The sequence below is a fragment of the Daktulosphaira vitifoliae genome, unplaced genomic scaffold (assembly GCF_025091365.1).
Source record: "Daktulosphaira vitifoliae isolate Bord-2020 unplaced genomic scaffold, ASM2509136v1 Scaffold_5, whole genome shotgun sequence".
NCBI lineage: Eukaryota > Metazoa > Arthropoda > Insecta > Hemiptera > Phylloxeridae > Daktulosphaira > Daktulosphaira vitifoliae.
Genome location: NW_026099576.1, coordinates 10248092 through 10271519, shown reverse-complemented (window position 1 = coordinate 10271519; position 23428 = coordinate 10248092). Strand labels below are relative to the sequence as shown.

Sequence of the window (23428 nt, the reverse complement as noted above, 5' to 3'; positions counted from 1 at the left end):
AAAAAAAAAAATATTTATTTCTTCAAAGAAGAGATATTTTATTCAATAAATTTGATTAAATTATTACTTTTTAAGTTTGAAAAATACGTTTAAGAATTTTTAATTAATTATTACTGCGTTGTTAATAACGATATTAATTAATTTCGGTTTCTGGTAGTATCAAGAATTTATTTTATAATATTAATTTATAAAAGTCTGGCGTAATGTTTGATGACTCTTTGAAAGAGATATTCAACTAGTGTTTTTCGAGATCCCTTTACTTATTTTATTTAGATTTATGACTTGCATCTATTCATTTAAGGAATATTATTACATATAGAAATGAATAAACTTATTTTAATCTACTTGTTTTTGTGAATGCACGTATACTTTTTCATGTTTTTTATTTTAATCTTATGGTCATTAAATAAAAAAAAAAGTAATTAATGTAACAGCATTTATTATTTTTACATAAAATAGACGGCCATTGAATGTAAATCATGTTATGTTTTATTATGTGATAGTGTAATTATGTAATGAAAAAACATTTTTACAACAAAAGCCAAAGAAGTAATAAACAGACAATGTTTTAATTAATATAAAGAACTTTTATTATTGTTACAAAAAAGAAAGTATATGAAGAAAAATAACTTACTCTTTATAAGTAAATTGTAGTAATACAGGCAAATATTGAATGTTTTATTAAAATTTACTGTAAATCTCTTATAAATAATCCAGTGATGTTAAAAAAACTTACAAAGATTAAAATGTCAATGATTCCAAATTAAAAAAAAAGTTATTGTATTTTTAATAATAGCCATCACCTACTCTAAAAATATGCAGGGGTCGAAATAAAACGGCAAAAGAGTAGCACAATAATAAAAATACAAAGCTATTTTCATTACTTTATGGCTTTACATTAGTGAATGGATAAAATTTCCTGGCAAGTTTATCAACTGTTTTAGAAACTTTTTGTTCGTCAATGCATTAAAAAAATCAATTTTATTACAAAATAAAGTCAAGCAATTGAGGTATAAAACACACAAATACTGAGCTAAACAAAATCAAAACTTTTTTAAATATTGTTTTCGGAACTTTTTATAGATTTATTTAATTGAAATAACAAGAATTTTAAAGTATTTTGCTAAAAATACTCAAATACTTTATGTATTTGAATATTCATTCTATACCATTTTTTCTAAGGCATTTGTTATAGAAGTACCTGTAATTCAAAATAATTTGTTTAGAGTAGTCTCCAGTATTCAACCTATAACTAAATAAATCATCTCAGTCGATTTTAAAAATTCAAATTCTACTAAAATTTTTTACACAACATTTAGCTAAGTAGTTTCACATAATGCTATGCGTCGTTTCTTCATAAATTATCATTTTATTGTATATATCTACCACAATAACAATGTATGTATTTTTAATTTATAAATCAAAAAATCTGTTAAAAGTTCAATAAAAAACCACATTAAATTTTATAAGAAAAATTGATCACTTGTGGCTAATATTATTTAAAATTAAAACTATATTGAAAACATTATTAATTTAAAACTAAAATAGTATATGTTTAGCGTTGATAATAATACGTATCCGAATTTTTTTAGTAATTTTTTTGTGGCTTTTAAATTTAATAGTTTTAATTTCAAACCATGTTACATTTTTTTGTTATTAAGTTAGTGTACAGTTATTGGCGCTTTAACAAAATTGCTTAGGTTTTAATCAGTATATTTATTTGATTACATAATTTTTTTACTAAATTTTATACGTCAAAAATTTTAATAAAATTCGAATTATACTTTCAGAATTTGTATAAGTTAAATACTTTTTTTTTAAATAAAAGAATTTTAAAAAATTCCTTAATGTACAGTTATTACCTCCTTTACTTTTTGATAAAAACGAATGTAATTCAGATCAGACAGTTATTGGTAAGAAAATTTAAGATTAATTGTAATACTTTTTACAGTTCAAAAAAAATTAAATTTTAAACAAAAATATTAAGTGTGTAGTCTGCTTAATTAATAAAGAAAATTAATTTCAAAACCAACACATCTATTTTCTTTAATAAAATAGTAAAAAGTGCTAATAACAGTACATGTTACCTTATTTAGTGTTATAAGTAATTACCTAAATGTTATGTCATTCATTTTACTTTTTCATTAAATATCTTATCTTGTAGAGCATTTCATTTTCAATTATTATAAACAATATGTTTTAACTACACCTGCTTCCTGTCAAAATTAAAATATTGAAAGTAATAAAGAAAATCCAACTTTTGGATAGTAAATTATTATTTAATTTTAATGAAAATATGGATTTGGCTAGTTTGAAGGTGTTATAAAACAACTGTGTAAATAAAATGTACTTATTTACACTTTAATAGTAAATATGTTAATTTATTTTTAATTATAAAATTATACTGTATAAGAAGAAAAATACAGCATTTCTATAAAAAAAATATTAGTATCAAAAAGTGAATTATGATTTGTCCCATTATTACTATTTAAAAAATCAATAATATTCATCAATTAAAAAAAAAACAAATCAGTACTATACTAGTAATGTACGTCTTTTGTAGAATGCACATTCGCTTTAGGACTGTAATTAATATACATGTATTAGCTTCGATGCGAAACTGAGTAGGTTTTACTATGATGTGTTTCTTTTGTGTCAGTTATTTTGTAGATATACGCGTTAAAAGAACCCAAATTTAATATAGTTAAATTTATAAACGCCAAAAATTTGAAAAACTCTATTTTTTTAAAGTTAAAATAATATCTCAAAATTATGTTATATTCAAAATTGGCATTAAAAAAAAAATGTCCGTATTTTAAAATTACTATAATTTTTTTCTAAAAACAGGAATCGTTGCAAAATTTTAATAGTGATAAAAGAGATAATTAATATAGAAAATAATGATAATAAACGTGTCCACGATATTTTTTACAAATTATTTGGCGATAAAGCCTAAAATCACAACATTTCTGAAATAAATCATCACTTTTTTTTATTTAGCTATAACTCATTCAAAAATACATTTATTTTAATTTATGACTTTAGTAAAACACAATGATAAGTGTATTAAATGTGTTTTTTGTATTTCATGTTCCTGTAAAGAGTATAGGTAAAACGGTTACAAATATTTTCAAAGTGTTTGTATGATAAAACAAATAAATTAATAAGCCTTTAATATTTTAAATAATTAAGAATAAAACAATGGTTAAAATCAATTATACAAATAATTGTAAACTTTAACAGATTCGCATTAAAGTATTTTCTTAGATATCATCTATTTTCTATATATCAATTTATTGCTACTAATTGTATTATAAAATGCAATTATTTATAAAGGTGTGAAAAGATTAATAATAATTAGTTATAAAGGTATGAACCAATTAGTAACAATTATTTATAAAGGTGTGAACCAATTATTAGCAATTAGTTATAAAGGTTAATTAGTTAAAAATTTTTAAAAATTGTTGGATTAATCCAAAAGCAACATGATCTCATATTTCCATATTTACATCCTGATTACAACTTTATGAATAATATATGTATAAATATTTATTATAGCAATTAAAAATAGTTTGAAATTGATATTTAATAATTTAGTATTGTAATTTTTACGGAGAAATTATAAAAAATTATAAAGGATGTCGAATTGAAAGAGGTATATCAACAGTATTTATCATAAAAAAATTGTATTGATCCATACATTTTTCAAAATACCATTATAAAGTTAAAAATATAAAAAAGAATTTTTTACAAAAATTGTACTTTTTTATTAATTATGAAAACAAAATAAAGTTCGACAATTTTTTTTCAAATTAAAGTATATTACATAAGCTTTAATTTAAAATATATATAAAAGTGTCAGTATTTCTGGAACATTTTAGCCGCCAGTCTTCCTTATTTATATTTGTGTCCAATTTGTCATTATTTTATGGTTATTAGAAGTACTATAAAATACTAATATATATTTCGGCAATAGTAATAAATACAGAGATAAAATCTAAATTTTTTAAGTACCAATTAGGCACCAGACCTTAATGAAATAACGTTATTGGTTTCGGTTCAGGTTCCTTTAAAATTTTAAATCTGGTTTTACAAACATAACTGAAGGTACCAGAATCGGTATTAACCGGTTCTTGAAAATTTTATAAGACCTAAACGATTTTTTATTTAAAAAAAATAATAACCAAAATATTATCTTAGAAAAAAAGATAAAGCATTTCCATTAGCAGGAAAAATATAAATGGCAGCACAGTGAAAACGCGAAATAGTTAATATTATACAAATATAAATATTATTTGACTTTATTAACATTATTTTGTAAATTGCTTCGATGTGACTGTATTAAATATCAGAATAATTTAATTATTTGTAACTTTATAATTTGCAAACATTGTTATTATACTTATAAATTTGAAATGGTGTATTTATAATTATTAAAACCGATATCTTAATCATTATTTATATTAGATTTTGGGTTTTCAAAGTTTCGTGGATTTGTGTTCCGGAAGCGGTTTCAGTTTGTTCGCTTTTACTGAGTTCCGGTTTTATAACTGGTTTTTGCGGTTTAGTTTTTAGTTTGGTTTTAATACCTGTTGTCAACATTCAGTTATCGATATGAGCAACGAATAAGGCAGTAGCTCACTCATTATCACTTTTCAGGGTATCGAAAATAAAAATTATTCTCTGATTACACACTATATGTTTATCAATTTTCTAAGTAGTTTAATTCCGATTCGATTCAAATTGTCGATATTTTTGATAAAAGTTATAAAAAGTGTAAATCCTAAATTCAATTACTTAATAATTTCAAAATGGATTTTTTTAGTTACTGCCATATTTGTTGCGCATAGCGATATGTATATTTAAAAGTCTCTATAGAAGCATTCAAGATAAACAAATTTCTATTTATAAATTAAGTTCAATGTTGATTCTGTATATTGCAATATCAGGTTATGATATATCTTAATTTAAAAAATATTTTTGATAGAAAATATTGATATAATGATATTACATTCCATTACATGAAGTAGTATATTGCTTTTTATTTAAGTAAAAATTAGTTACAGTTAGTTTATGAATTAATTTTTAACAAGAAATTAATTCAATAAAATTACAGTTAATTAAAAAAATTAATTAATTTAATCTTATATTGTATTTATTAATATATTCAAATTTGACAACTAATAAATATTTCTGAGTATTCCTCTAATTAATCTAAGTTATTTAATAAAAATATTTACTATTATTAGAGTATTAAGTAAATAATTTGAATAAGTTATTTATTATAATTTTTAGACGTCGATTGAAATTGCCTTTAATAAAGTAAGTACTATCAATTTTAAAATAAATTAATAGTTTTCTAAAAGTTCAAATTCAAATACATTATTTTCTATTAAAGGAAATAATTTAACTTATACCAAAATTTCATGTACAATTTCGTTTTATTTTCTTCTTAAAAATAAAAATAAAAATTTATAAACATTCAGTTTAGTTTATATTCACAATTAACTAGGGCTTGAAACCATTCTGTAACGTTATAACCACCAAAAATTGATTAGAATCGTAAAAAATGAAAAAAACTAGTAACGATTTACAAAAAATGTACTATAACAATAAACTACACATAAACTTAAATTATATAAAACAAAAATAAAAATAATCAGAAAATGAAAACATAATGTTGATTCATTATAACTAACAATGTTTATGGAAAATATATCTTTCAATCAGTGTTTTTAACATTAAAATTATGTGAAGGGAATTCTAACATACAAGCAATAACGGCTTAATTTTTTATAACGTAAAACAATTTTCAATATTTCAATATCGTAAATGTATAATATAATAATTCCATAACATTTTAATTGTTTAAAACTTATAATATAATAATATTGTAAACATATTAACAGTCATAATGTAAAAAATAAATAAATAATTTTGATTAAAACCCTGCAAATAACAGTACATTTTTAATTCTTTGTTTATGAAACATTACTGTTATCTACTTATAATAACATATAAAAATATAAGAGTTAAAAATATTAACTTGTATGTATTTTTTTTTTTTAAATATTAAAATAACGTATACATCTTGTGAACATTTTTAAATTAGTTTAATCTTAAATGTTAAAAGCATGTACATAAGGAATGTAGGTCCAAAGACCACCCGTAGGGCACGTATTAATATGTTAGTTAATATGTTAGTTAATTTTTATCATTTTATGCATAAATAAAAACAATTATCATTATTTCAATATCCAACCAAATTAGCAAAATAAATAATTAAATTTAAATAACATTCGCTAAAATATTTTGTGATATATTATTACTTAAATTAGTTAAACCTTATTCAATTTTTCAATAATATTCAAATATTTGATAGTGATAAAATAAAAATAAATTATAATTTTTACTAAAAGGTTCAATAAATAGTTGAACTTAACAAAAAATATCAATTTTACAATCAAAATTACTAATGTTCATGACATCATATATTTTAAATAACAATCAAAATAAATGTACATTTTTAACTGTCTGATAATTTATTTAAGTATTGTGTTTCTTATTTATATAATTATTATTCATAAAGGTTTTAATTATCTATTATTATAATTGTTCAACTATTTAATAATTATTTCCGATGTGCATGTTTAATAATATAAATTATTATAACACAAATTTTAATCTATAATAAGAAATAATTAGTTAACTAAGTCTTATATATACATATATGGGTATTTAGTGAGGGTAGGGGTGCATCTCGTACTGGTTTATGTTTACTCCGATCGCGTACCATACTCAATCTTTAAATAACATACTTGTAACTCAATGATGACTTGTTCTAAAATTGTTATCGATCTATCAAAATTTTTTATAAGGTATGGGCTAAAAACAGCTATTGTTTAATATTTTATTTTAATTATTTTTTATTAATAATAAATAATAAAAAATATGCTTTAAACGTAAAATAAGAAGGCAATAATTATTAAAAAAAATTAACAAAGTAATAATTGTATAAAAAGTTATAAGCGTTGTCAGTTAGCTCTGAGACACTTTGTATAAATATTTATATATTATTATTATTATATGAGTTATTTATTAAGTAATGGAATTTGTTTGTCGCAAACATTTAATATATTAATTACGGGGCTTTAAAATTAGTTTTCCTAATATATATATATATTTCGTTTTAGAGAGGGTTCCTAAACCTAATCATTCCCAAAACTACATTATCGGAAAAAGACATTATTAAGTTTTCAAGACAATTAATAAAAATTGAACTGGCTGAGGATGTATTCGTATTAATTTAACAAAATTTATAAATGCAAATCATTCACAGCACTGGACCTTAAAATTCTTAAAATAATGGTCACGTGAGCCTTAGACATGTAATAAATATTGAATACAATTGTTATTTTTTATTTAATTTCACACAATTAGTATAGAAAAATATAAAGTTTACATTCGTGACAATTTTCAAAAAAATAAGTCATTTTTACCAAATGATATATTTAAGATAAAATTAAATTTTTATTATCTAGCTCTTCACAAATAATTCCATATAAACATATATTTATTAAATATTTAAAAAAAAATTATTTTAAATGCAAACAATATTAATATGTAAAATTAAAAAAAAAAAATTCAATCTTAATATTTTAAAATATATTAGATTAAATAAATATTGTGTCATTAATTTTTTATAAGATATTTGAACACTGATTTTTTAAAAATTAATTTTCCCCTAAAAAGTCACTATAATATGATGATATTTTCATAATAAGGGATATATATATATATATATCTCTGGAGTATGTTTAAGGAGTGACCTTCGAAATTAAAACGAGGATGTGTAATTATTTTTACATGAAAAAAAGCACAAATCAATAACAAGTTTCTAAATATAAGTGGCTGAGCTAATTTAATTTTAAAATATAGTCCATGAGATTCGCAACATAGTGTTCTTATCATTGTGTAATAATACAAATAGAAGTGTTTAAACAATATCCGGTTCCTTACTTTCCCTAAATATTTAAAAACAAATATCTTAAAATTGCTAATCGAACTATCAAATATGTTTTATTTCATTCTTCATAAAAATTAAAAAATAATATTAAAGGTTTTCATTTAATATTTAGAAGTTATCCTTTAAAACTACCATGATATAATTATTTTAAAAGGGACTGTTTCATGATGAGCTATTTTTTTGTATATCTCAATAACTAACATTCAAATTATCATACTCTTTCAAACGACAAATATACATCATACAAAATATATTATTATAAAAATGTTTTCATTTTTAAATTTATATTTCCTCAAAAAAAAAATATATATGTATAAAAAATTTTGAAATATATAATTTTAAGTTTGGATTCATATCTGTATAATTAAGACATCATGGAATGATATCAAATTAATGGTATGATATTACTAATTTATATCATTTCTCTTAGAAAAATTTAGAACAACTTTTGTCCTATAAGATGATTATTTAATATAATAATTTAAATACTTGATTGAATGGAATTATTTTTAATTTAATTGATAAATTAATAGATTAATTAACAAAATGTTCAAATCAAGTTATTTTTTTAAATTGAATATATTTCTTCTTTCATTTATCACTAGAATATATATAGAAGATTGATTTATCGTTGAATACTATATATTTCTTAAAATAATAATAATTTAAAAAATGATTTTTTTACAATATAAAAACAAAAAACAACATAAAAGTATTAAATCACATAAAGTTTGAAAAATAAATAAGCAAAAAAAGAAATCTTAAAATTATTATTATTTAAAAAAAATATAGAGATTATCGATAAATCAATCATTTTGTATATATATTAGTAAATTTATATTATCTAGTTTATATCATACGACCCTGGTTGTTCCGACTTAAAAATTATAATAAATATCATAATATTTGTTGACATAGAATAACTAAAAATAATTATTACATTAATACAAATTGTTTCTTTGTGTAACAATTGTCATCACTTAAGCTTAAAAAAAAGTAGAAATATATATATAATCTCAAACTTAAATAAAATTCAACAAAAAGAGTCATATTTTTATGTAAGATATTTCTATTTTCTATTCTAAATATTTTCTATTTGTACTGTTTTTAAAAGTTATTTTAAAAAATTTAGTTACATATTAATATTAAATATCCGTATGCTTAAATATGTTTAGGTTTTTTTTAGTTTGCTTACGAGGTTTCAAGTAAATTTTTACTGGACGGTTATAATCGTTTTTGTATTATATCAATCAAAAAATATAACGCAATATTACCAATCTAATCTGACCACATGTTATTAATAAAACTTAACTTATTTAACCAATTGAATTTACATTAGGTTGGACACACTCTACTGACCCACTTATTGGTATACGGCTAGTCTGAGGACGACTCTTAAACTGTTTACCCAGTTCATCTTTGCCCATTTTTTCTTCTTCAAATCTATCGTCTTCGCTAATGTTGCGTATCAAAGACACCCACAATCTAATGACGCTGAACACCACACCAATACTAAATACTATAGCACCAACATAACGACATGTAACAAGGTTTTGATTGTAATTTATGGCATAACGGTCCACCACTTCCATATTTGCAGTACGATCAACGATGGGATCCTTTGCCGGAATGAGATGTCCTGCCGCTAACGTTAAAGCACCTATTGATATAACTGTCAATCCAAAAAATGCCCACGCATTACAGCAATGTTGAGCGAAACGCGATTTTGGTTCTATTAAATAACGGAAATTGTCTTCCTGTAAAAATAACAAATGTTATCAATATATTTTTTTTTTATTAAATTCGATTAAATATTTTTGAAAAAAAAGAATAGTATAAAACTATAAGTTAATGAATAATTTACTTACAAAAAATAAATAAACGAAAAATTGTGAGTAAATTTGTTATTACAGTATTTAAATTGACTCAAAGTATAATTTTTAATTCTAGCAAAAAATTTCTTAATGCAAGATTGATAAATTTACTCGATATAGTAATCTAAATTTATCAATATTTTCTTAAATCAATTAGTCGAGATATAAAAAAGTAATGTTTTTATTACTACTCTAAAGCTCATTTAGCTAATGAAAACGCGTGTATTTAATCTTTACAAATAAATTGTAGAGTGATATTTTAGTGTAGCTACTATATTCGTTATAACGAAAAAAAAACTCCAAAATTAATGAATGCATAAAATAGAAGTGGGATGATAAAAAAAATTAAAGGAAATTGACGCCATCAACACTTGAGTCATTGATCACTATCGTCCAAGGACAAGTAATGCACAGTTATCGCTGATGGCTTTGCTTTGAAAAGTTTCATGTATTGTTTTATTGTATCCAAAGTACTTTTACTTTGAAGGAACTCAAATAAATGAATATTACTTTACGCGTGAAAAATGTTGTTTGTATAAAATAATTGTTCTTTAATATAAAATTGGCATAAAATATGGTTAACTGTTATTTTCTTCAATGAAAAAAATCAATAAAAAATTATTTACAAATTAAATTCATGTAAAGCGAATAAATGTTTAAAATATTAAAAAAGCCAACTTATTATTATTCAAAAACTATTTTTTGCTTACGTACTTTAATCGACATTTACAAAATAAGTATTGATGCAGAGAATTTCGATTAATTAAAAAAATTAACTTCAAACTACAGGTGTTAATTTTAGAACTATGGAAAACCTATATCTCTAATACTGTTTTCGTTAAAATAATTTATGTAATGATTGTTATTTGAGTAAGGAAATGCTTAAATTATTAATAAACTGCAACTTCTTAGCTCTTGACTACTTTTTAATTGATGTATCGTAATGTATTTAAAAATAACTATTGATTTACACGTTTAAGACATAAATTAAAATGTTTGAGACACAAATTTAAATAAAAAATTGGCGACCTCATCAAATAAAAAGTATTTGTTTATTTCGATAGAACTTTTTTTAAACATATTGCCTTTATTTTCAGTTTTTGAGATAAACAATCTATGAAACGAAAAATTTGCTTCAATACTTATAATTATATTAAAATACTTATTGATAAAAAAAATCATGCTACTTTACCCGTGATGAGTAGTCAGGAGTATCATAAAATTCATGTAGATGGCTTTTGATTCCAAAACAACTTGATTTGTTACTAGGCTGAACGTAGCTCTCATTTATAATTTGTTGATGATCTATTTTTGATCTATCACTTCTGCTAGATGAAATCGAAGAAGACCTTGATGATGGATGTGAACTAGCGAAACTCACACGATTACCCGCCGAACTTTTCCGAGTGTTGTGCACTAATATACCTTTTGCTATGCTTTGTTTTCTGGGCATCACTGGATTATAATCGACGTTACCACTAGACGATGACACCAATGATTCGCCATCATTGTCAGCTGTCATGAAGTCGTTCCAAACACTTAACTAAAAATGTAACAAGTATATTTATAAACAAATTTTATCAACTCAGTACTAAATTAAAACATACGACGATGTCTCTAATGGCACTGCGAAACCAAACGCGTACGTAAATATCGAGCCATGTGTAACATTTGGATACGTGTCGTGCAATGAACTATTTAAAAGCCACTGTGGATACTATTAAAACCAATACTTTTAAATGGTATCCTCCAAATTTTTTTATCGTGTAAATTTATCGTCATACACACCTGCTGCAGCCGACAAAAACAATATTGCCGTCCTCGGTAAAAACACTACCATCATCGTTATCATCGAAAGCTGTTTTTCATTCATCGTCAGTGTCATTGCCACCGCATCACTGCTAGAAACCCATTTTGTAGACAATTATTTAGACCGTTTCAATACTTCGAAACCTGTTAACAAAATGTATGTTTCTATAAGATTTAAGGTAGTTATATCTACTTAGAAATTTCTAACGAAAAATACATTTTAATATAAACCATCCAAACTCTAAAATTTTTCATACAAAAAGATAACTTTATGTATTTACTGCTCTTTGTAATTGCTATGATAAAGTAATTCTATTTTTTAAATTTAAGTACTAAATTATATTTACGTATATTGATGGTCTTAATTAAATACGTCGTCCATCGGTATCAATTCTGTGGTGTTCCAGTAAAAGAAATTGAGTTCAAAATTAACCATTTCATAGCTCTTCATGCCACAAAGAAGAATATTTTTTTTAAATATTATGATTTATTTAACCTCATTTATGTAATTTGTGTACTTAACCCCTTTTACCCAAAAACCACAGAATTATCGAAATTCGATTTCGTTCTGTCGTCATATAGGCTATTTCATTCTTTCAAACTCGAGTGTTTACAAATATTTTTAAGAGAACATAAAATATACAGCGCGGTTAAAAAAATAGAAATAAAGTTCAGTTTTACTATTAAAATTAACATGATCAATAAATTGTAAATTTTGAACTTTCGATACTGAAGTTTTAAGTAACGGGTATACTGTCAGATAACAACTTTTGAACCATTTCTGTTTCATATAAACAACAAGAGAAGTACTTCTGCGCAAAGGCGCAAAATAATCAAACCTGTTCGTCACTTCCAGCCAACATTTTGAAATGTTATCTCCAAAATTACTGCTTCAAAAATTGTTATCAACCAATCATTTTCATAATAAGATGTTATTCTATAGCGTACGCCACATAAATATACATAATGTCATTTATAAAACAACAATTAATATTTGTTTGTAGGATAAACTAAATATTTTTTTTATTTAGTAGTATGTATCTACTACTAATATGTAGTATTACATATTTTATATACTTTTGAAAGTGAAAAATGATATATTATCATGTATTTTTGAAAATATTACGTGAGGCGTAGTTAGTAAATCACACTATACATTAAAGTTATACTAAACATTTTTTTTAAGTACTGCACTTAAAAAACACATATTCGGAATTTGATAGGTCGTAAATCAATGCTACGAAGAATAAAGAAAATTTTGTTTTACGCTATTCAATCGACTTTCTGAACACACAGTCGGAACAATTGCCGTTCAAATATAATGGAAATATAAATCGTACTCCCCACCTTCAGAATTATACAGTTGTTATGCGTTTTTTTCTGCTAAAAATGCTTTGGTAAATTATAATATTACTCATTATAAGTTGTTACAATAAATCGAACAAATACATTTACATCAATGGCCATGATTTATAACAAAATAATAGTATTATTTTTATAATATACGTCATATATATATATATCTACACTTAGTTTGCCCTCTTTTAGAATTTTCACGTAAACAACATCAATCAAACAATGGTCAAAACTCACTAAAGCTCATGAAGAAAACACATACATTTATATATACAGGGTGTTCAGTAAGTTCAAACAGGTCATTTTTACAAACAATGAGAAAAATAGAAACCCGTTTCCTGTCTTACTAAACACCCTATATTTTTAATATTATTCATATAAAAAAATATAAGTACATACATAAGGGAAACATTTTAACATTCGTATTATTGGATCATTTTTAACTCATACAAGAAAAATATTAAGTATTCCTAGTAGAAATAAACCAAATACTAAAATTATTCGTAATATAATAAAACTAGTTGCAAGCTCATTTTGTTTAAAAATACAACTGTTATTGCATTTAGTACTTCTATCAAATTTCGATAAAAAAAAATTAATTTGCTTTATCAGTGAATTTCAGTTTTTGCATTAACGTAAAAAAGATGTATAACTCTTAAATATATATTATAAACTTTACTTTTTGATAACGATAAAGAAATTTAATGATTAGAACAAACTCAAACTTAAACCAAAGTAATTTAAAGCTCGACTATATCAAAAAAGCTTTTAGTTAGATTTGAATTTTTTTTTTGATATAAAAGTTATACTGATTTTTGAACAATTATGAAAGCAAAAAAGAATACAGAAAAAGAAAAGCTTTCAATACTTTCTCAAATATTTTAATTTTATGGGTTTAATAATATATAAAAAATTTCATATATTATTAAAAAAAGATTCCAACACTCTATTTATGATTACTAAACATTATTTATTATAAAATTTCTACCTGAGTAAAATAGGTATGAATTCTATTTTGAATATTCAATTATCTGAAACTTAAGAAATACCTATTTTCTTTATTTTATATTTTTAGAAAATTAAATAAATTAAGAATAAGTTTAAATTACATTTTATGTACTTTTTTGATAAGTGAAGTAGTTTAAAAAAACACCTTGAAATTATATTTCTCAGTAAGAATATTATATTGTTATTAGAGAGTCGATTTTTAGATTATAACTATTTGTACAAACTTTATGGTGCTCTTATTGGGAGTAATACATTTTGACGATTTTTAAATTACCAAGTTCATATAAAAAAAGTTTTTCTGGTATATTTAGCATATTTTAGAAAAAGAAAAATATTTAGGCCATTTTTCACATATTTTCATTATTTTTTCTATGTAAATAAAGCTTAGTTTTTAAAAAAATACCGAAAATGATAATGAACAAATATTTATATCAGAGTAACTTGTAATATATGAAAATGATAATCAAAAACATTAACAAACTAACGTTGTAAATAATATAAATATATAATTAAGTAATTTGTACATAAAGCATATTTGAGTAAAATCAATATTTTTTGATTACATCATATGTTAATAAATGTTTATTCATATTACATCAAACTTGAAAATATTTAAAAATATTAAATACGATCTTAATGACAATTATTATATTAGATATAATAAAAAAAAGTTATGACTATTAATTAATTATTTTCTGTATATTTTTTTAAAATTGCATGAATAATGATTTTATTGATTTAATGATTATTTTAAGGTGAGAAACTGAGTTGAATTCAACTGAATTTTATTTTTATCAAAACACATGACAAATGTATAGATTTTTTTTCCTAGATATAATATTTTGCCGTTTGCCAAGAAAAAAATAGTCAACCTGCTTAACTTCATATCATTAATTTTTAGGAAAAATTGTGATTTGAATGACTTATAATTTACTAATATGCCATAATTAAATCATATGATAATTTGAATAAGTCATAAACAATATCATTCCTAAATGTGAACTTATATTTTGTCAACTAAAATCAAAATAATAAACTAATCTAACTTCACAAATGTTGACTAAGAATCTGTTTTTCAATAGTTAAAAGGTTATATATATATTGTCTTTAATTATATCTCATTTTTATTTAATACAAAAATTGAATGGATTCTTTGATTGTGTACGTTTGTTTTGCAATGATGTAACAGCTAAAATATTTATTCTCAAAATATAAAAATGTTTATTTAATTGCTTCTTTCTTAAAAAAGAAAAAAAAATCAATTGAACAGTTTCAAAAATTTTATAATAAAAAAAAATGACAATCAGATCTAAATATTATAACAAAGACAGAACCGACATTTCAAAATTCTATTGACAATCTATTTATTATTAAAAGGTTTATAAAGTATACAAATAATATTATTTTTGCTATAGAATAAAATATTATTTAACGTTATCTGCGTCGATGACATCAATATTTTTGTTTATAATAACCATTGGAATGACAAATGAAAACAATTGAATTAGTGTTTTTCAAAACATGGTATTATTTTATTGTTTTAAATCAAAAATTTTTCTTGTGTATTTATTATATAATTGTAGAGTTATTAATCAATAAATACTCAAATACTGCCGTCTTGTTAATAGGGTTTTATAATTTGAATAATATAACCACATTGAGCTTATTTATTGGGTTCGCTTACTGTTACAACAATGAATAATTTTTCTTGGAATCTAGGTTATGAAATATGACAAGCGTAAATGAATATTTAATCACATTGCAAATAAAATAAAATGTGTTTTTTCATTTTCCTTTCTTCATTTTATTTTTTTGTTCCTCGTTCAAAAGAACGTAGAATTTCTACAAAAAAAAATATAACATTACTAGTCGTCATGAAAATTTTGGAATTTTTTTAATCAATAAAATATACTTAAAAGACTGCGTGTCTTGAAAGCTAATGAAAAATACTCTATATGGCATAAATAACATCTCAAAAGTCGACAAGTATTTTATTAAATTAACCTAATGTAACGACGAGAGTAAACAAAGGCGCGTGATAAGAATAATTAACTGATGTAAAACGGTTATTTGAAAAAAGCTTTTTTTAAATTATTTTGATTATGAAATCCTTTAAAATATTCCTATATCTGTTTTATGTAAATATCAATGGCGTCTTATTTTTTTTCAAAATGGTTTGCTCTAAAAAAGTTGCTAAAATTAATATGTCAGCTTTTGGAAAAAAGCTACAAAGTATTACTTTTTACTAGAAAAGAGAATTTTTGTTTTGAACTTTATTACCAAAGAAAATATACAAAAACTTTTTAATCGTTATTTAAAGCATAAAATCATTTTTTTAATTCTTCAATGACTAATGCATAATAATACATACAGTCCATGTAGAATTTTTTCAACGCTACTTAGATTATACCTGAGCATTTGTTTAAAGATATAATTATAACAAATTAGCCGATTTTCTAATTTCATAAAAGAAGATTGAATAAATCTAGTTCCTATAGATTATTTGTAGATTTATTGTTAAAAATGCAGCTGACAATTTTATACTAAAATATTATTCAAAATATTTTATTACTAAATTACGCTATTTTAAAATATATTGCTCTACTTAATGAATATTTGCTTTGTCAAAATCACTAATTGAACATAAAAATTATTTATTTTAATACAATTATATTCCAAAACAATATCATTTTTTATGTTAAACAACCAGCAATTACAAATAAATAATGTATAACCTGTTGACATCGATGATGTATTATAAAAATATTATAATATAAAAGTATTATAATGTTTTTATATTAACAATACTTATTTAAAATTATAACTATATTAAAAATAATATTAGCCAGAATCAATTTTTATTACATAACAATACTTAATAAAAAACACTTTGAGCCAATGAATACTTTATAAAAAATTTATATGGGTCCTGTTTATTACATTCAAATTTAAATAACAATGAACGGTCATGGGCGTATAAGCTGTATAGTGCTTATCAAAATGATCAAATCTTAATTTAAGTAAGTATGAAAATAAAATGAAATTTATTAAGTGAAAATTATTTTATTATAATCATCACAATGTATTTGCATAATTTATTTATTGCAAAAACACAAGCTTGTTTCTCATTATTAATGACATTTTGATTTCAATGGAATATTCATATTTTATATTCAATACACAATAAGTAATATTGAAAAACGATGTCCATTCCGCCTTTGCGTAAGCTCTAATTTGTATAAAAATAAAAGTGAATAGACATTTTTTGAATAAAAACTTTAACAAAATCCACCAATAATATGTAAAAAACAATGACACATTGGTATATATTTGACCTCGACACTGAATATTATAGGACTAAATTTAAAATTTAGACTACTCTTCATTTAATAGTAAAAAAATAATAATATGTTCCTATTTAAATTTCAAATACTACCCCTAAATACTATCCTCGGAAATATTTTTTTTTTTACAGTAAATTTGATTTTTAATGGTTTAATTTTTATAGTTCATAAAAATAAATCAAATTTTAATCTGTTCATTTTTTGAAAATTAGGGATAGTATTTTTAATGAATAATACTGCATATATATTTACAAAATGATTCTTCACCGAAAATTTAAAATATGAAATAATTGTATTTTACTTTTCTTAACTTTTATTTCACTTAAATACTTTATATACAGAAGATAATCGTTAAACGAATGCTGACGTCATAAAACTTTTCAAATACAAGACAAGTGATTTAGGTATGTGATAATTTTTTGTTGACTTATCATGACAAAGGATAAAAACAAAAACGCTAAATTGTATAAAAGTTTATCGTGTAACCAATTGTTCACTATAAGATAGAACAAAGGTTATGATAATGTATAAAGTTTTTTATAATTATACATACGAAAATGAATAATAATTTTTAAATATTAATATTACGAATAATGATATAATAAAAATTGTTCACTTGTGGCTAGTATTATTTAAAATTAAAAATATATTTAAAAAGAACTCAAAAAGTTACAAAAACCATTAAAAAATCGCAGATATGTATTTTGGGAATAATGTTTCTATGAACAAAGCTAAGCTCATACTGAGAACCCGACCAAAGAAAACCCCTAGTAATCTTATCACCTAAAAACGTTATTACTAAGTAATATTGTCACATTTTGCCAGCTTACACAAGTTTAATAATGAATTTTTCTGTGGGCTAAGATTCCAATTAATTAAATTATTCTTATTTTTTAACATTTCTATACCCTCCCTTGTATTATGTTCTTTGTAATTGTGTATGTTTTCAATTAGTCTTATGGTTTTAATGGAGCTCAAAAAACTTTTTGAGTTTCTTAAGTGTTCTTTACGCCTAACCTCTATATTTATTTAAGTCTTTCCTACGTAATGTTTAATACAACTTTTACATTGTATTTTACAAATACCCGATTATCCCCCTTTTTTAATTTATCCTTAGGGTTACCTAAAAAATCTCTTAAATTATTACTTTTAGATGTAACTAAAGTAATACATCGAAATTCTCAAAAATTCTAGTTAGTTTATTTAAGATACCTAGTTAATATAAAATAGGTGATCTAAATACTTTTTGTTCCCCAACGTTAGTGACTGACTAGTTACCCTCCTTCCTATATTCCAATTGTGTTTGGACTAATTTTGAAATTTCGTTTTCGCTATTTCTCTTACAACCCACATTTTTTATCAAATCAATTTAATTCATAAATATATTAACTAATATATTATAATATAACTTGCACATAAGTATAAATTTAACGACTTCCCTGCGATGTAAAACTTTAACGTATTTGAATGCACTTTATAAAGATTTTTAGTCCTAAAGTCTAGATTTCATATAATAAACTTTAAATTTCAATATGTAACAGCTCTCAAAAATGATCCGCTTAACTCGATCAAACAAAGATCCTAATAAAAATGCGAAGTTGACCCATCCATATCCATTTTTTATTATTATAAAAAAACTCTTGGTTGCAGTTAATTAATATCAGTTGCTTGTTAATAATATTTTAATTTTATTAAAATTATAATAAAAACCTAATTGTTGTCTGGAGGAAACAATTAAACAAATTTCACAAATCTTAAACATAAAAATGTATAATAAGAACTTTCAATTACAAAAATGAATACAATATAACACTTGAGAATACATAAGTGTAAAGGAGAAAATAAAATAAAATATTCTTTTCATTTTCTCTCTCATAATTAGTTTTTTCTCAGCTAATAGCCCAGGGAAATCTCCATTTGAACGTTTATTCCTAAAAGCTCTTTAAATCATTTTTTTATTTTTAACTATTAGATTAGTTTATGTTGGCCAATTTTTAAAGATTGTATTGGTATATACTGAGGAATCACTAAGGGCAATAGTTTCTTGCTTGTTTGTACTAAGGCACATAATGTTTACCGCCGTTAAAAATGACGCGTGGTAACCCAAATGACAACTAACAGCGACAGGTAAACCTTAACTTCAGAGCTTGAAAGCATTTGAAGTGTCCACCGCACCATCATTAATCATTAATCATTAATTAATCATTAATTTTTCTAATATAGTTATTAAGGATAATAGTACATAAATACAATATGAGCCAGTTAAATTGATTGCACCAAAAGCTCAACTAAATGAGTTCACTCCAAATCTCAAGGGTACAGATAAGTCATCATTAGTTATGTATGTATTCAATCAACTCATTATAATTTATTGTTGCTCTATACTACAACATTGAATAATTTTTCCTAGTTGACTTGCGAACATTGACGTTTTAAACGAAAAGTGTACTGGATTCACATTAACACTTTACGTTTTATAAAAACTTAATAAATTATATTTCTAGAAAACTTTTTAAATTACTACAAAAAACTTTTCATCGTTTCAAACTCTTCTGTTCTAAAGGTTAATTATTATACTTCACAAGTACGTATATAATTTATTAGTATAAATTCACTTACTAATAATACTACATTAGAGTTTTTTGAATGAAATTTTGTTAATTTTTTTAATTTGTTTGCAATGACATTGTAATACTAGTTTTTTTTATAAGTTCATTAAAAATAATATTATTGGTAAATGTCTAATTGGCTAAACACTTTTCCAATTAATAGAAAACGTATATAGTAGAAAAATAACTTTGAGAAATGTTTTACATTTTTATTTTATAATGATTCCAACAATATAATTTCATTAGAAGGCATACAAAATGATTATCGATTCTAAGTTATGTTTTCTCATATGATATAACATGGATGAGAAATAATATACCAAATTTATGTTAGTTATAATAATCGAACGTTCGTGTATTGTCATTTAACGTACGCAGTGTATTAAACGCTAAAAATCGATTCAACTATTTGTGATATAGTTTATCGCGCAAGGTTTAGCCTCTTGCTTCCTACGCTCTTGTTAATTGAATGGAAACTTAGCCGTTTGAACATTGTTTATGTTATTTCATGACTCGCACACATTTTACTTTAATCCTAGCTATATTTTTAAGCTCAGGATATGACATTCAAGTCACACGATTGCTCATAAAATTGTTTACCTATACGATGTTTGTAACTTTAAAAATATTCATTGCTTATTCTAGAATCAAAACAATATGATATTTATTTATATACGTTCATAACATTAAAAATCTATAATTTTCCGTCTATTAGATAATTAAGAGTAAAACTCTTGACATTTTACGAATCGACTTCAAGTTTAACACGAAACTGTAGCTATATAATTTCTTAAAGCTTCTGATATTGATAAATTTAGTTAGTTAGATCGCATAAATATTGATACTAAATATCAATATTTATATTAGATCTGATACGTAGTACACACAAGCAACAAGTTGCCAGAATTTTTTTTATTATTCATTAAACTTTTAACAAGTATTTTAACTTTGTATAAAATAATGATAAATATTTTATATCAATTATACATATATAATAAATATAAGTTATAATGAAAAATACTGCAGAAAGACATTAACACTATTACTCTCTAACAAGGCTGCGTAATTTAATGTTTTTTTTAACTCATTAGAATAAAATTACTTTAAAGAAATTGACGTGTTAATTGTTAAAGTTAATTGATTATTTTTTTAAATAAATAAAGTTGGTAAAATCTTATTGATTAACGAGTTAAGTTTACTTAATACAACTGCTAGTATTTGCAAAAATATTCATGAGTTGATAACATTTTTTGTGTGACTAAATATTTTCCTTCCAAATTTTTTTTATACAATAGAACACGATTTTTCAAAGATAAAAAATGTATAGGATAATTGTATGTTATTCTATCTTCTGATAAATTATGTTAACTAGTGAAAATAATTTTATGTGATCGTCTCCAAGATATTTTTTTTGAGAAGTATATTTTCACTATATGGAGGCACATTTTAATAGTTTTTGAAATAAAAAATGTCTGTTATAAAATATAAATACCTTGTGATAATGTAGTTCCAAAAAACCTATTTCTATTGTTATCTATACAAATATAGTATATTTTTTCTTTCTTTTAAATAATTTAAAAAAATCAAGATACGCAGTTTCACCATGCAGATATCATTATGCAATAATAATAATAATAATTTTTCAAAATTTTGTCAACCAATAAAAAAAAATCACATTTATTTAATCAGAATTTTATTAAGAAAGAAGTATTTAACAAAAAATATAAAAAATATACGTTTATTTTGTTTATGTATCATTAAATGAACAAAAATATAATTAAGTTTACGTAAAATCAAAATATCTACGTTAAACTATAAAGTTTAATTTAACTTAAACTTATTGACTTATTTATGACCAGTTTTGCTCCATTTAGAAATATTTTATTCTTGAAAAATAATTAATTGGTATAATTTTCATGAAACACGCAACGACACTTTAATTTTTTCGCCTTTTTGAGATCAAATATTAAAAAAATTAACATAATTACATTTATTTTTAATAACCTTATTAAAATAAGTTCAATATTTATATGAATATTCAAATGGTAGAATTAACCGGCTAATTATTCTTAAAGTTTTTTTCATTTACTTGTATAAAAATAATACATAATATAAATTTCTAAAAAAAGAATTAAATTTGATTTCTAATTATCTGTCATTTTATGATAGTTTTCATTTTTACCAAATTTATAACTTATTAAATAGTTACTAAAAATCATATATGATTTTTTATTTTTAAAAATTGAAGAACATTTTAAAAAGTGATTAAATTTGTAACTTTGTTCTTACTTTAATAAATTTAAATACGTATGACAATAAACAATGTATTTTTTATATTTATTTGTATACATACAAACATTATTGCATACTTCTTAAATTAAAATTTAGTTTATGTGATAGATTTCTTGAAAAGAAGTTGTTGATTGCAATTTATTATTACTGCCTTTGAATTAAATCAACTGCCAGAAAATGATCTATTAAGCTGTGCTTACTTACCCAATACTTGTATTAGTAATGTCACTCATAAAATACATGGAATGGTTACTTTTATGCGTTTGTATGAGTAAACTTCAAACAAAAAGGGTTATGTACGTGAATTAATTATATTAGATTATCCTGCATTATAGATCTTACACCAACCTTTAGAATTTAGATGAAAGAAAAAAATGTTTCAATTATTTTATTTAGATTTTATACTTTCAAAAGGATGGAAGTATAACAAAACAATGATGTTATGAATCGCTCGTTCACTTTTAACCATTGATTTTTTTTTTATGTTTTAAAAAACGAAGAACTGAATATTAATGAAATTCTGAAATTCAAACCATATTATCGGTATTATGTCTATCAGTGAATTATTCTTTTTTTGTTTAACTTAAAGTTATGATTGAAACAGACAATATAAAGGATAATATAAAATACACATTATGACCAAATATTCAGTATTAAGAGTTTCTTGTAAGGTTTGGAATAATTATTTTTTACATTGGATATCTATTGCAATTTTCATTTATTTTTTATTTATTAATCCAATATTAACATTAGTGTAAATATTAAAATTTATTTCATATATTTGTTACATTGTGTGTAGGACTGAAAATCTACACCAAATAATACATACATGATATTAACATATTAACTAACATGTTATCTATACTCTTTTGTTATTTTTCATGTTTTGAAAACAATAGTTGTAATAGTCAAAGTAATCACCAATTATTTGATTACTTATTTAAAAAAATAGATAACGTGTGTAATATTTACCTAATTATTTGAATAAAATGATCCTGGATTGGATTTTCTACCAAATAAATGCGTGTTGTTGTTTCCACAAGCGGAAAGATACTGTCGTCATGAAAACACTATATCTGCCCTTGTGATGGTGGCGCGTGTTGTGTGCTC

At 22.8% G+C, this 23428-nt stretch overlaps 2 protein-coding genes across 3 annotated transcripts in view; both read right to left on the bottom strand.

The window, feature by feature from the left end:
* LOC126907210 (retinal homeobox protein Rx-A-like) overlaps positions 1 to 2214 on the bottom strand; it is an 11651-nt gene extending 9437 nt beyond the window's left edge. The window contains exon 1 of the mRNA XM_050688321.1: positions 2113 to 2214. The gene's annotated coding sequence lies outside the window, so the exon portion shown is untranslated. The remainder of the gene's footprint in view (positions 1 to 2112) is intronic.
* Positions 2215 to 9181: 6967 nt separating this feature from the next.
* On the bottom strand, positions 9182 to 23428 carry LOC126906886 (neurensin-1-like). Of its 2 annotated transcripts, none has more exons than XM_050687807.1 (5): positions 23291 to 23428; positions 11689 to 11853; positions 11508 to 11617; positions 11093 to 11443; positions 9182 to 9783 (listed from the first exon to the last, which is right to left on the bottom strand). In XM_050687807.1, exons 4-5 carry the CDS (start codon positions 11420 to 11422, stop codon positions 9343 to 9345), a joined length of 771 nt encoding a protein of 256 aa, XP_050543764.1. In that variant the 5' UTR covers positions 11423 to 11443; positions 11508 to 11617; positions 11689 to 11853; positions 23291 to 23428; the 3' UTR covers positions 9182 to 9342. The 2 variants fall into 2 exon arrangements, with proteins under 2 accessions (XP_050543764.1, XP_050543765.1); XM_050687808.1 differs by having other exon boundaries at positions 11689 to 11801; positions 23291 to 23423.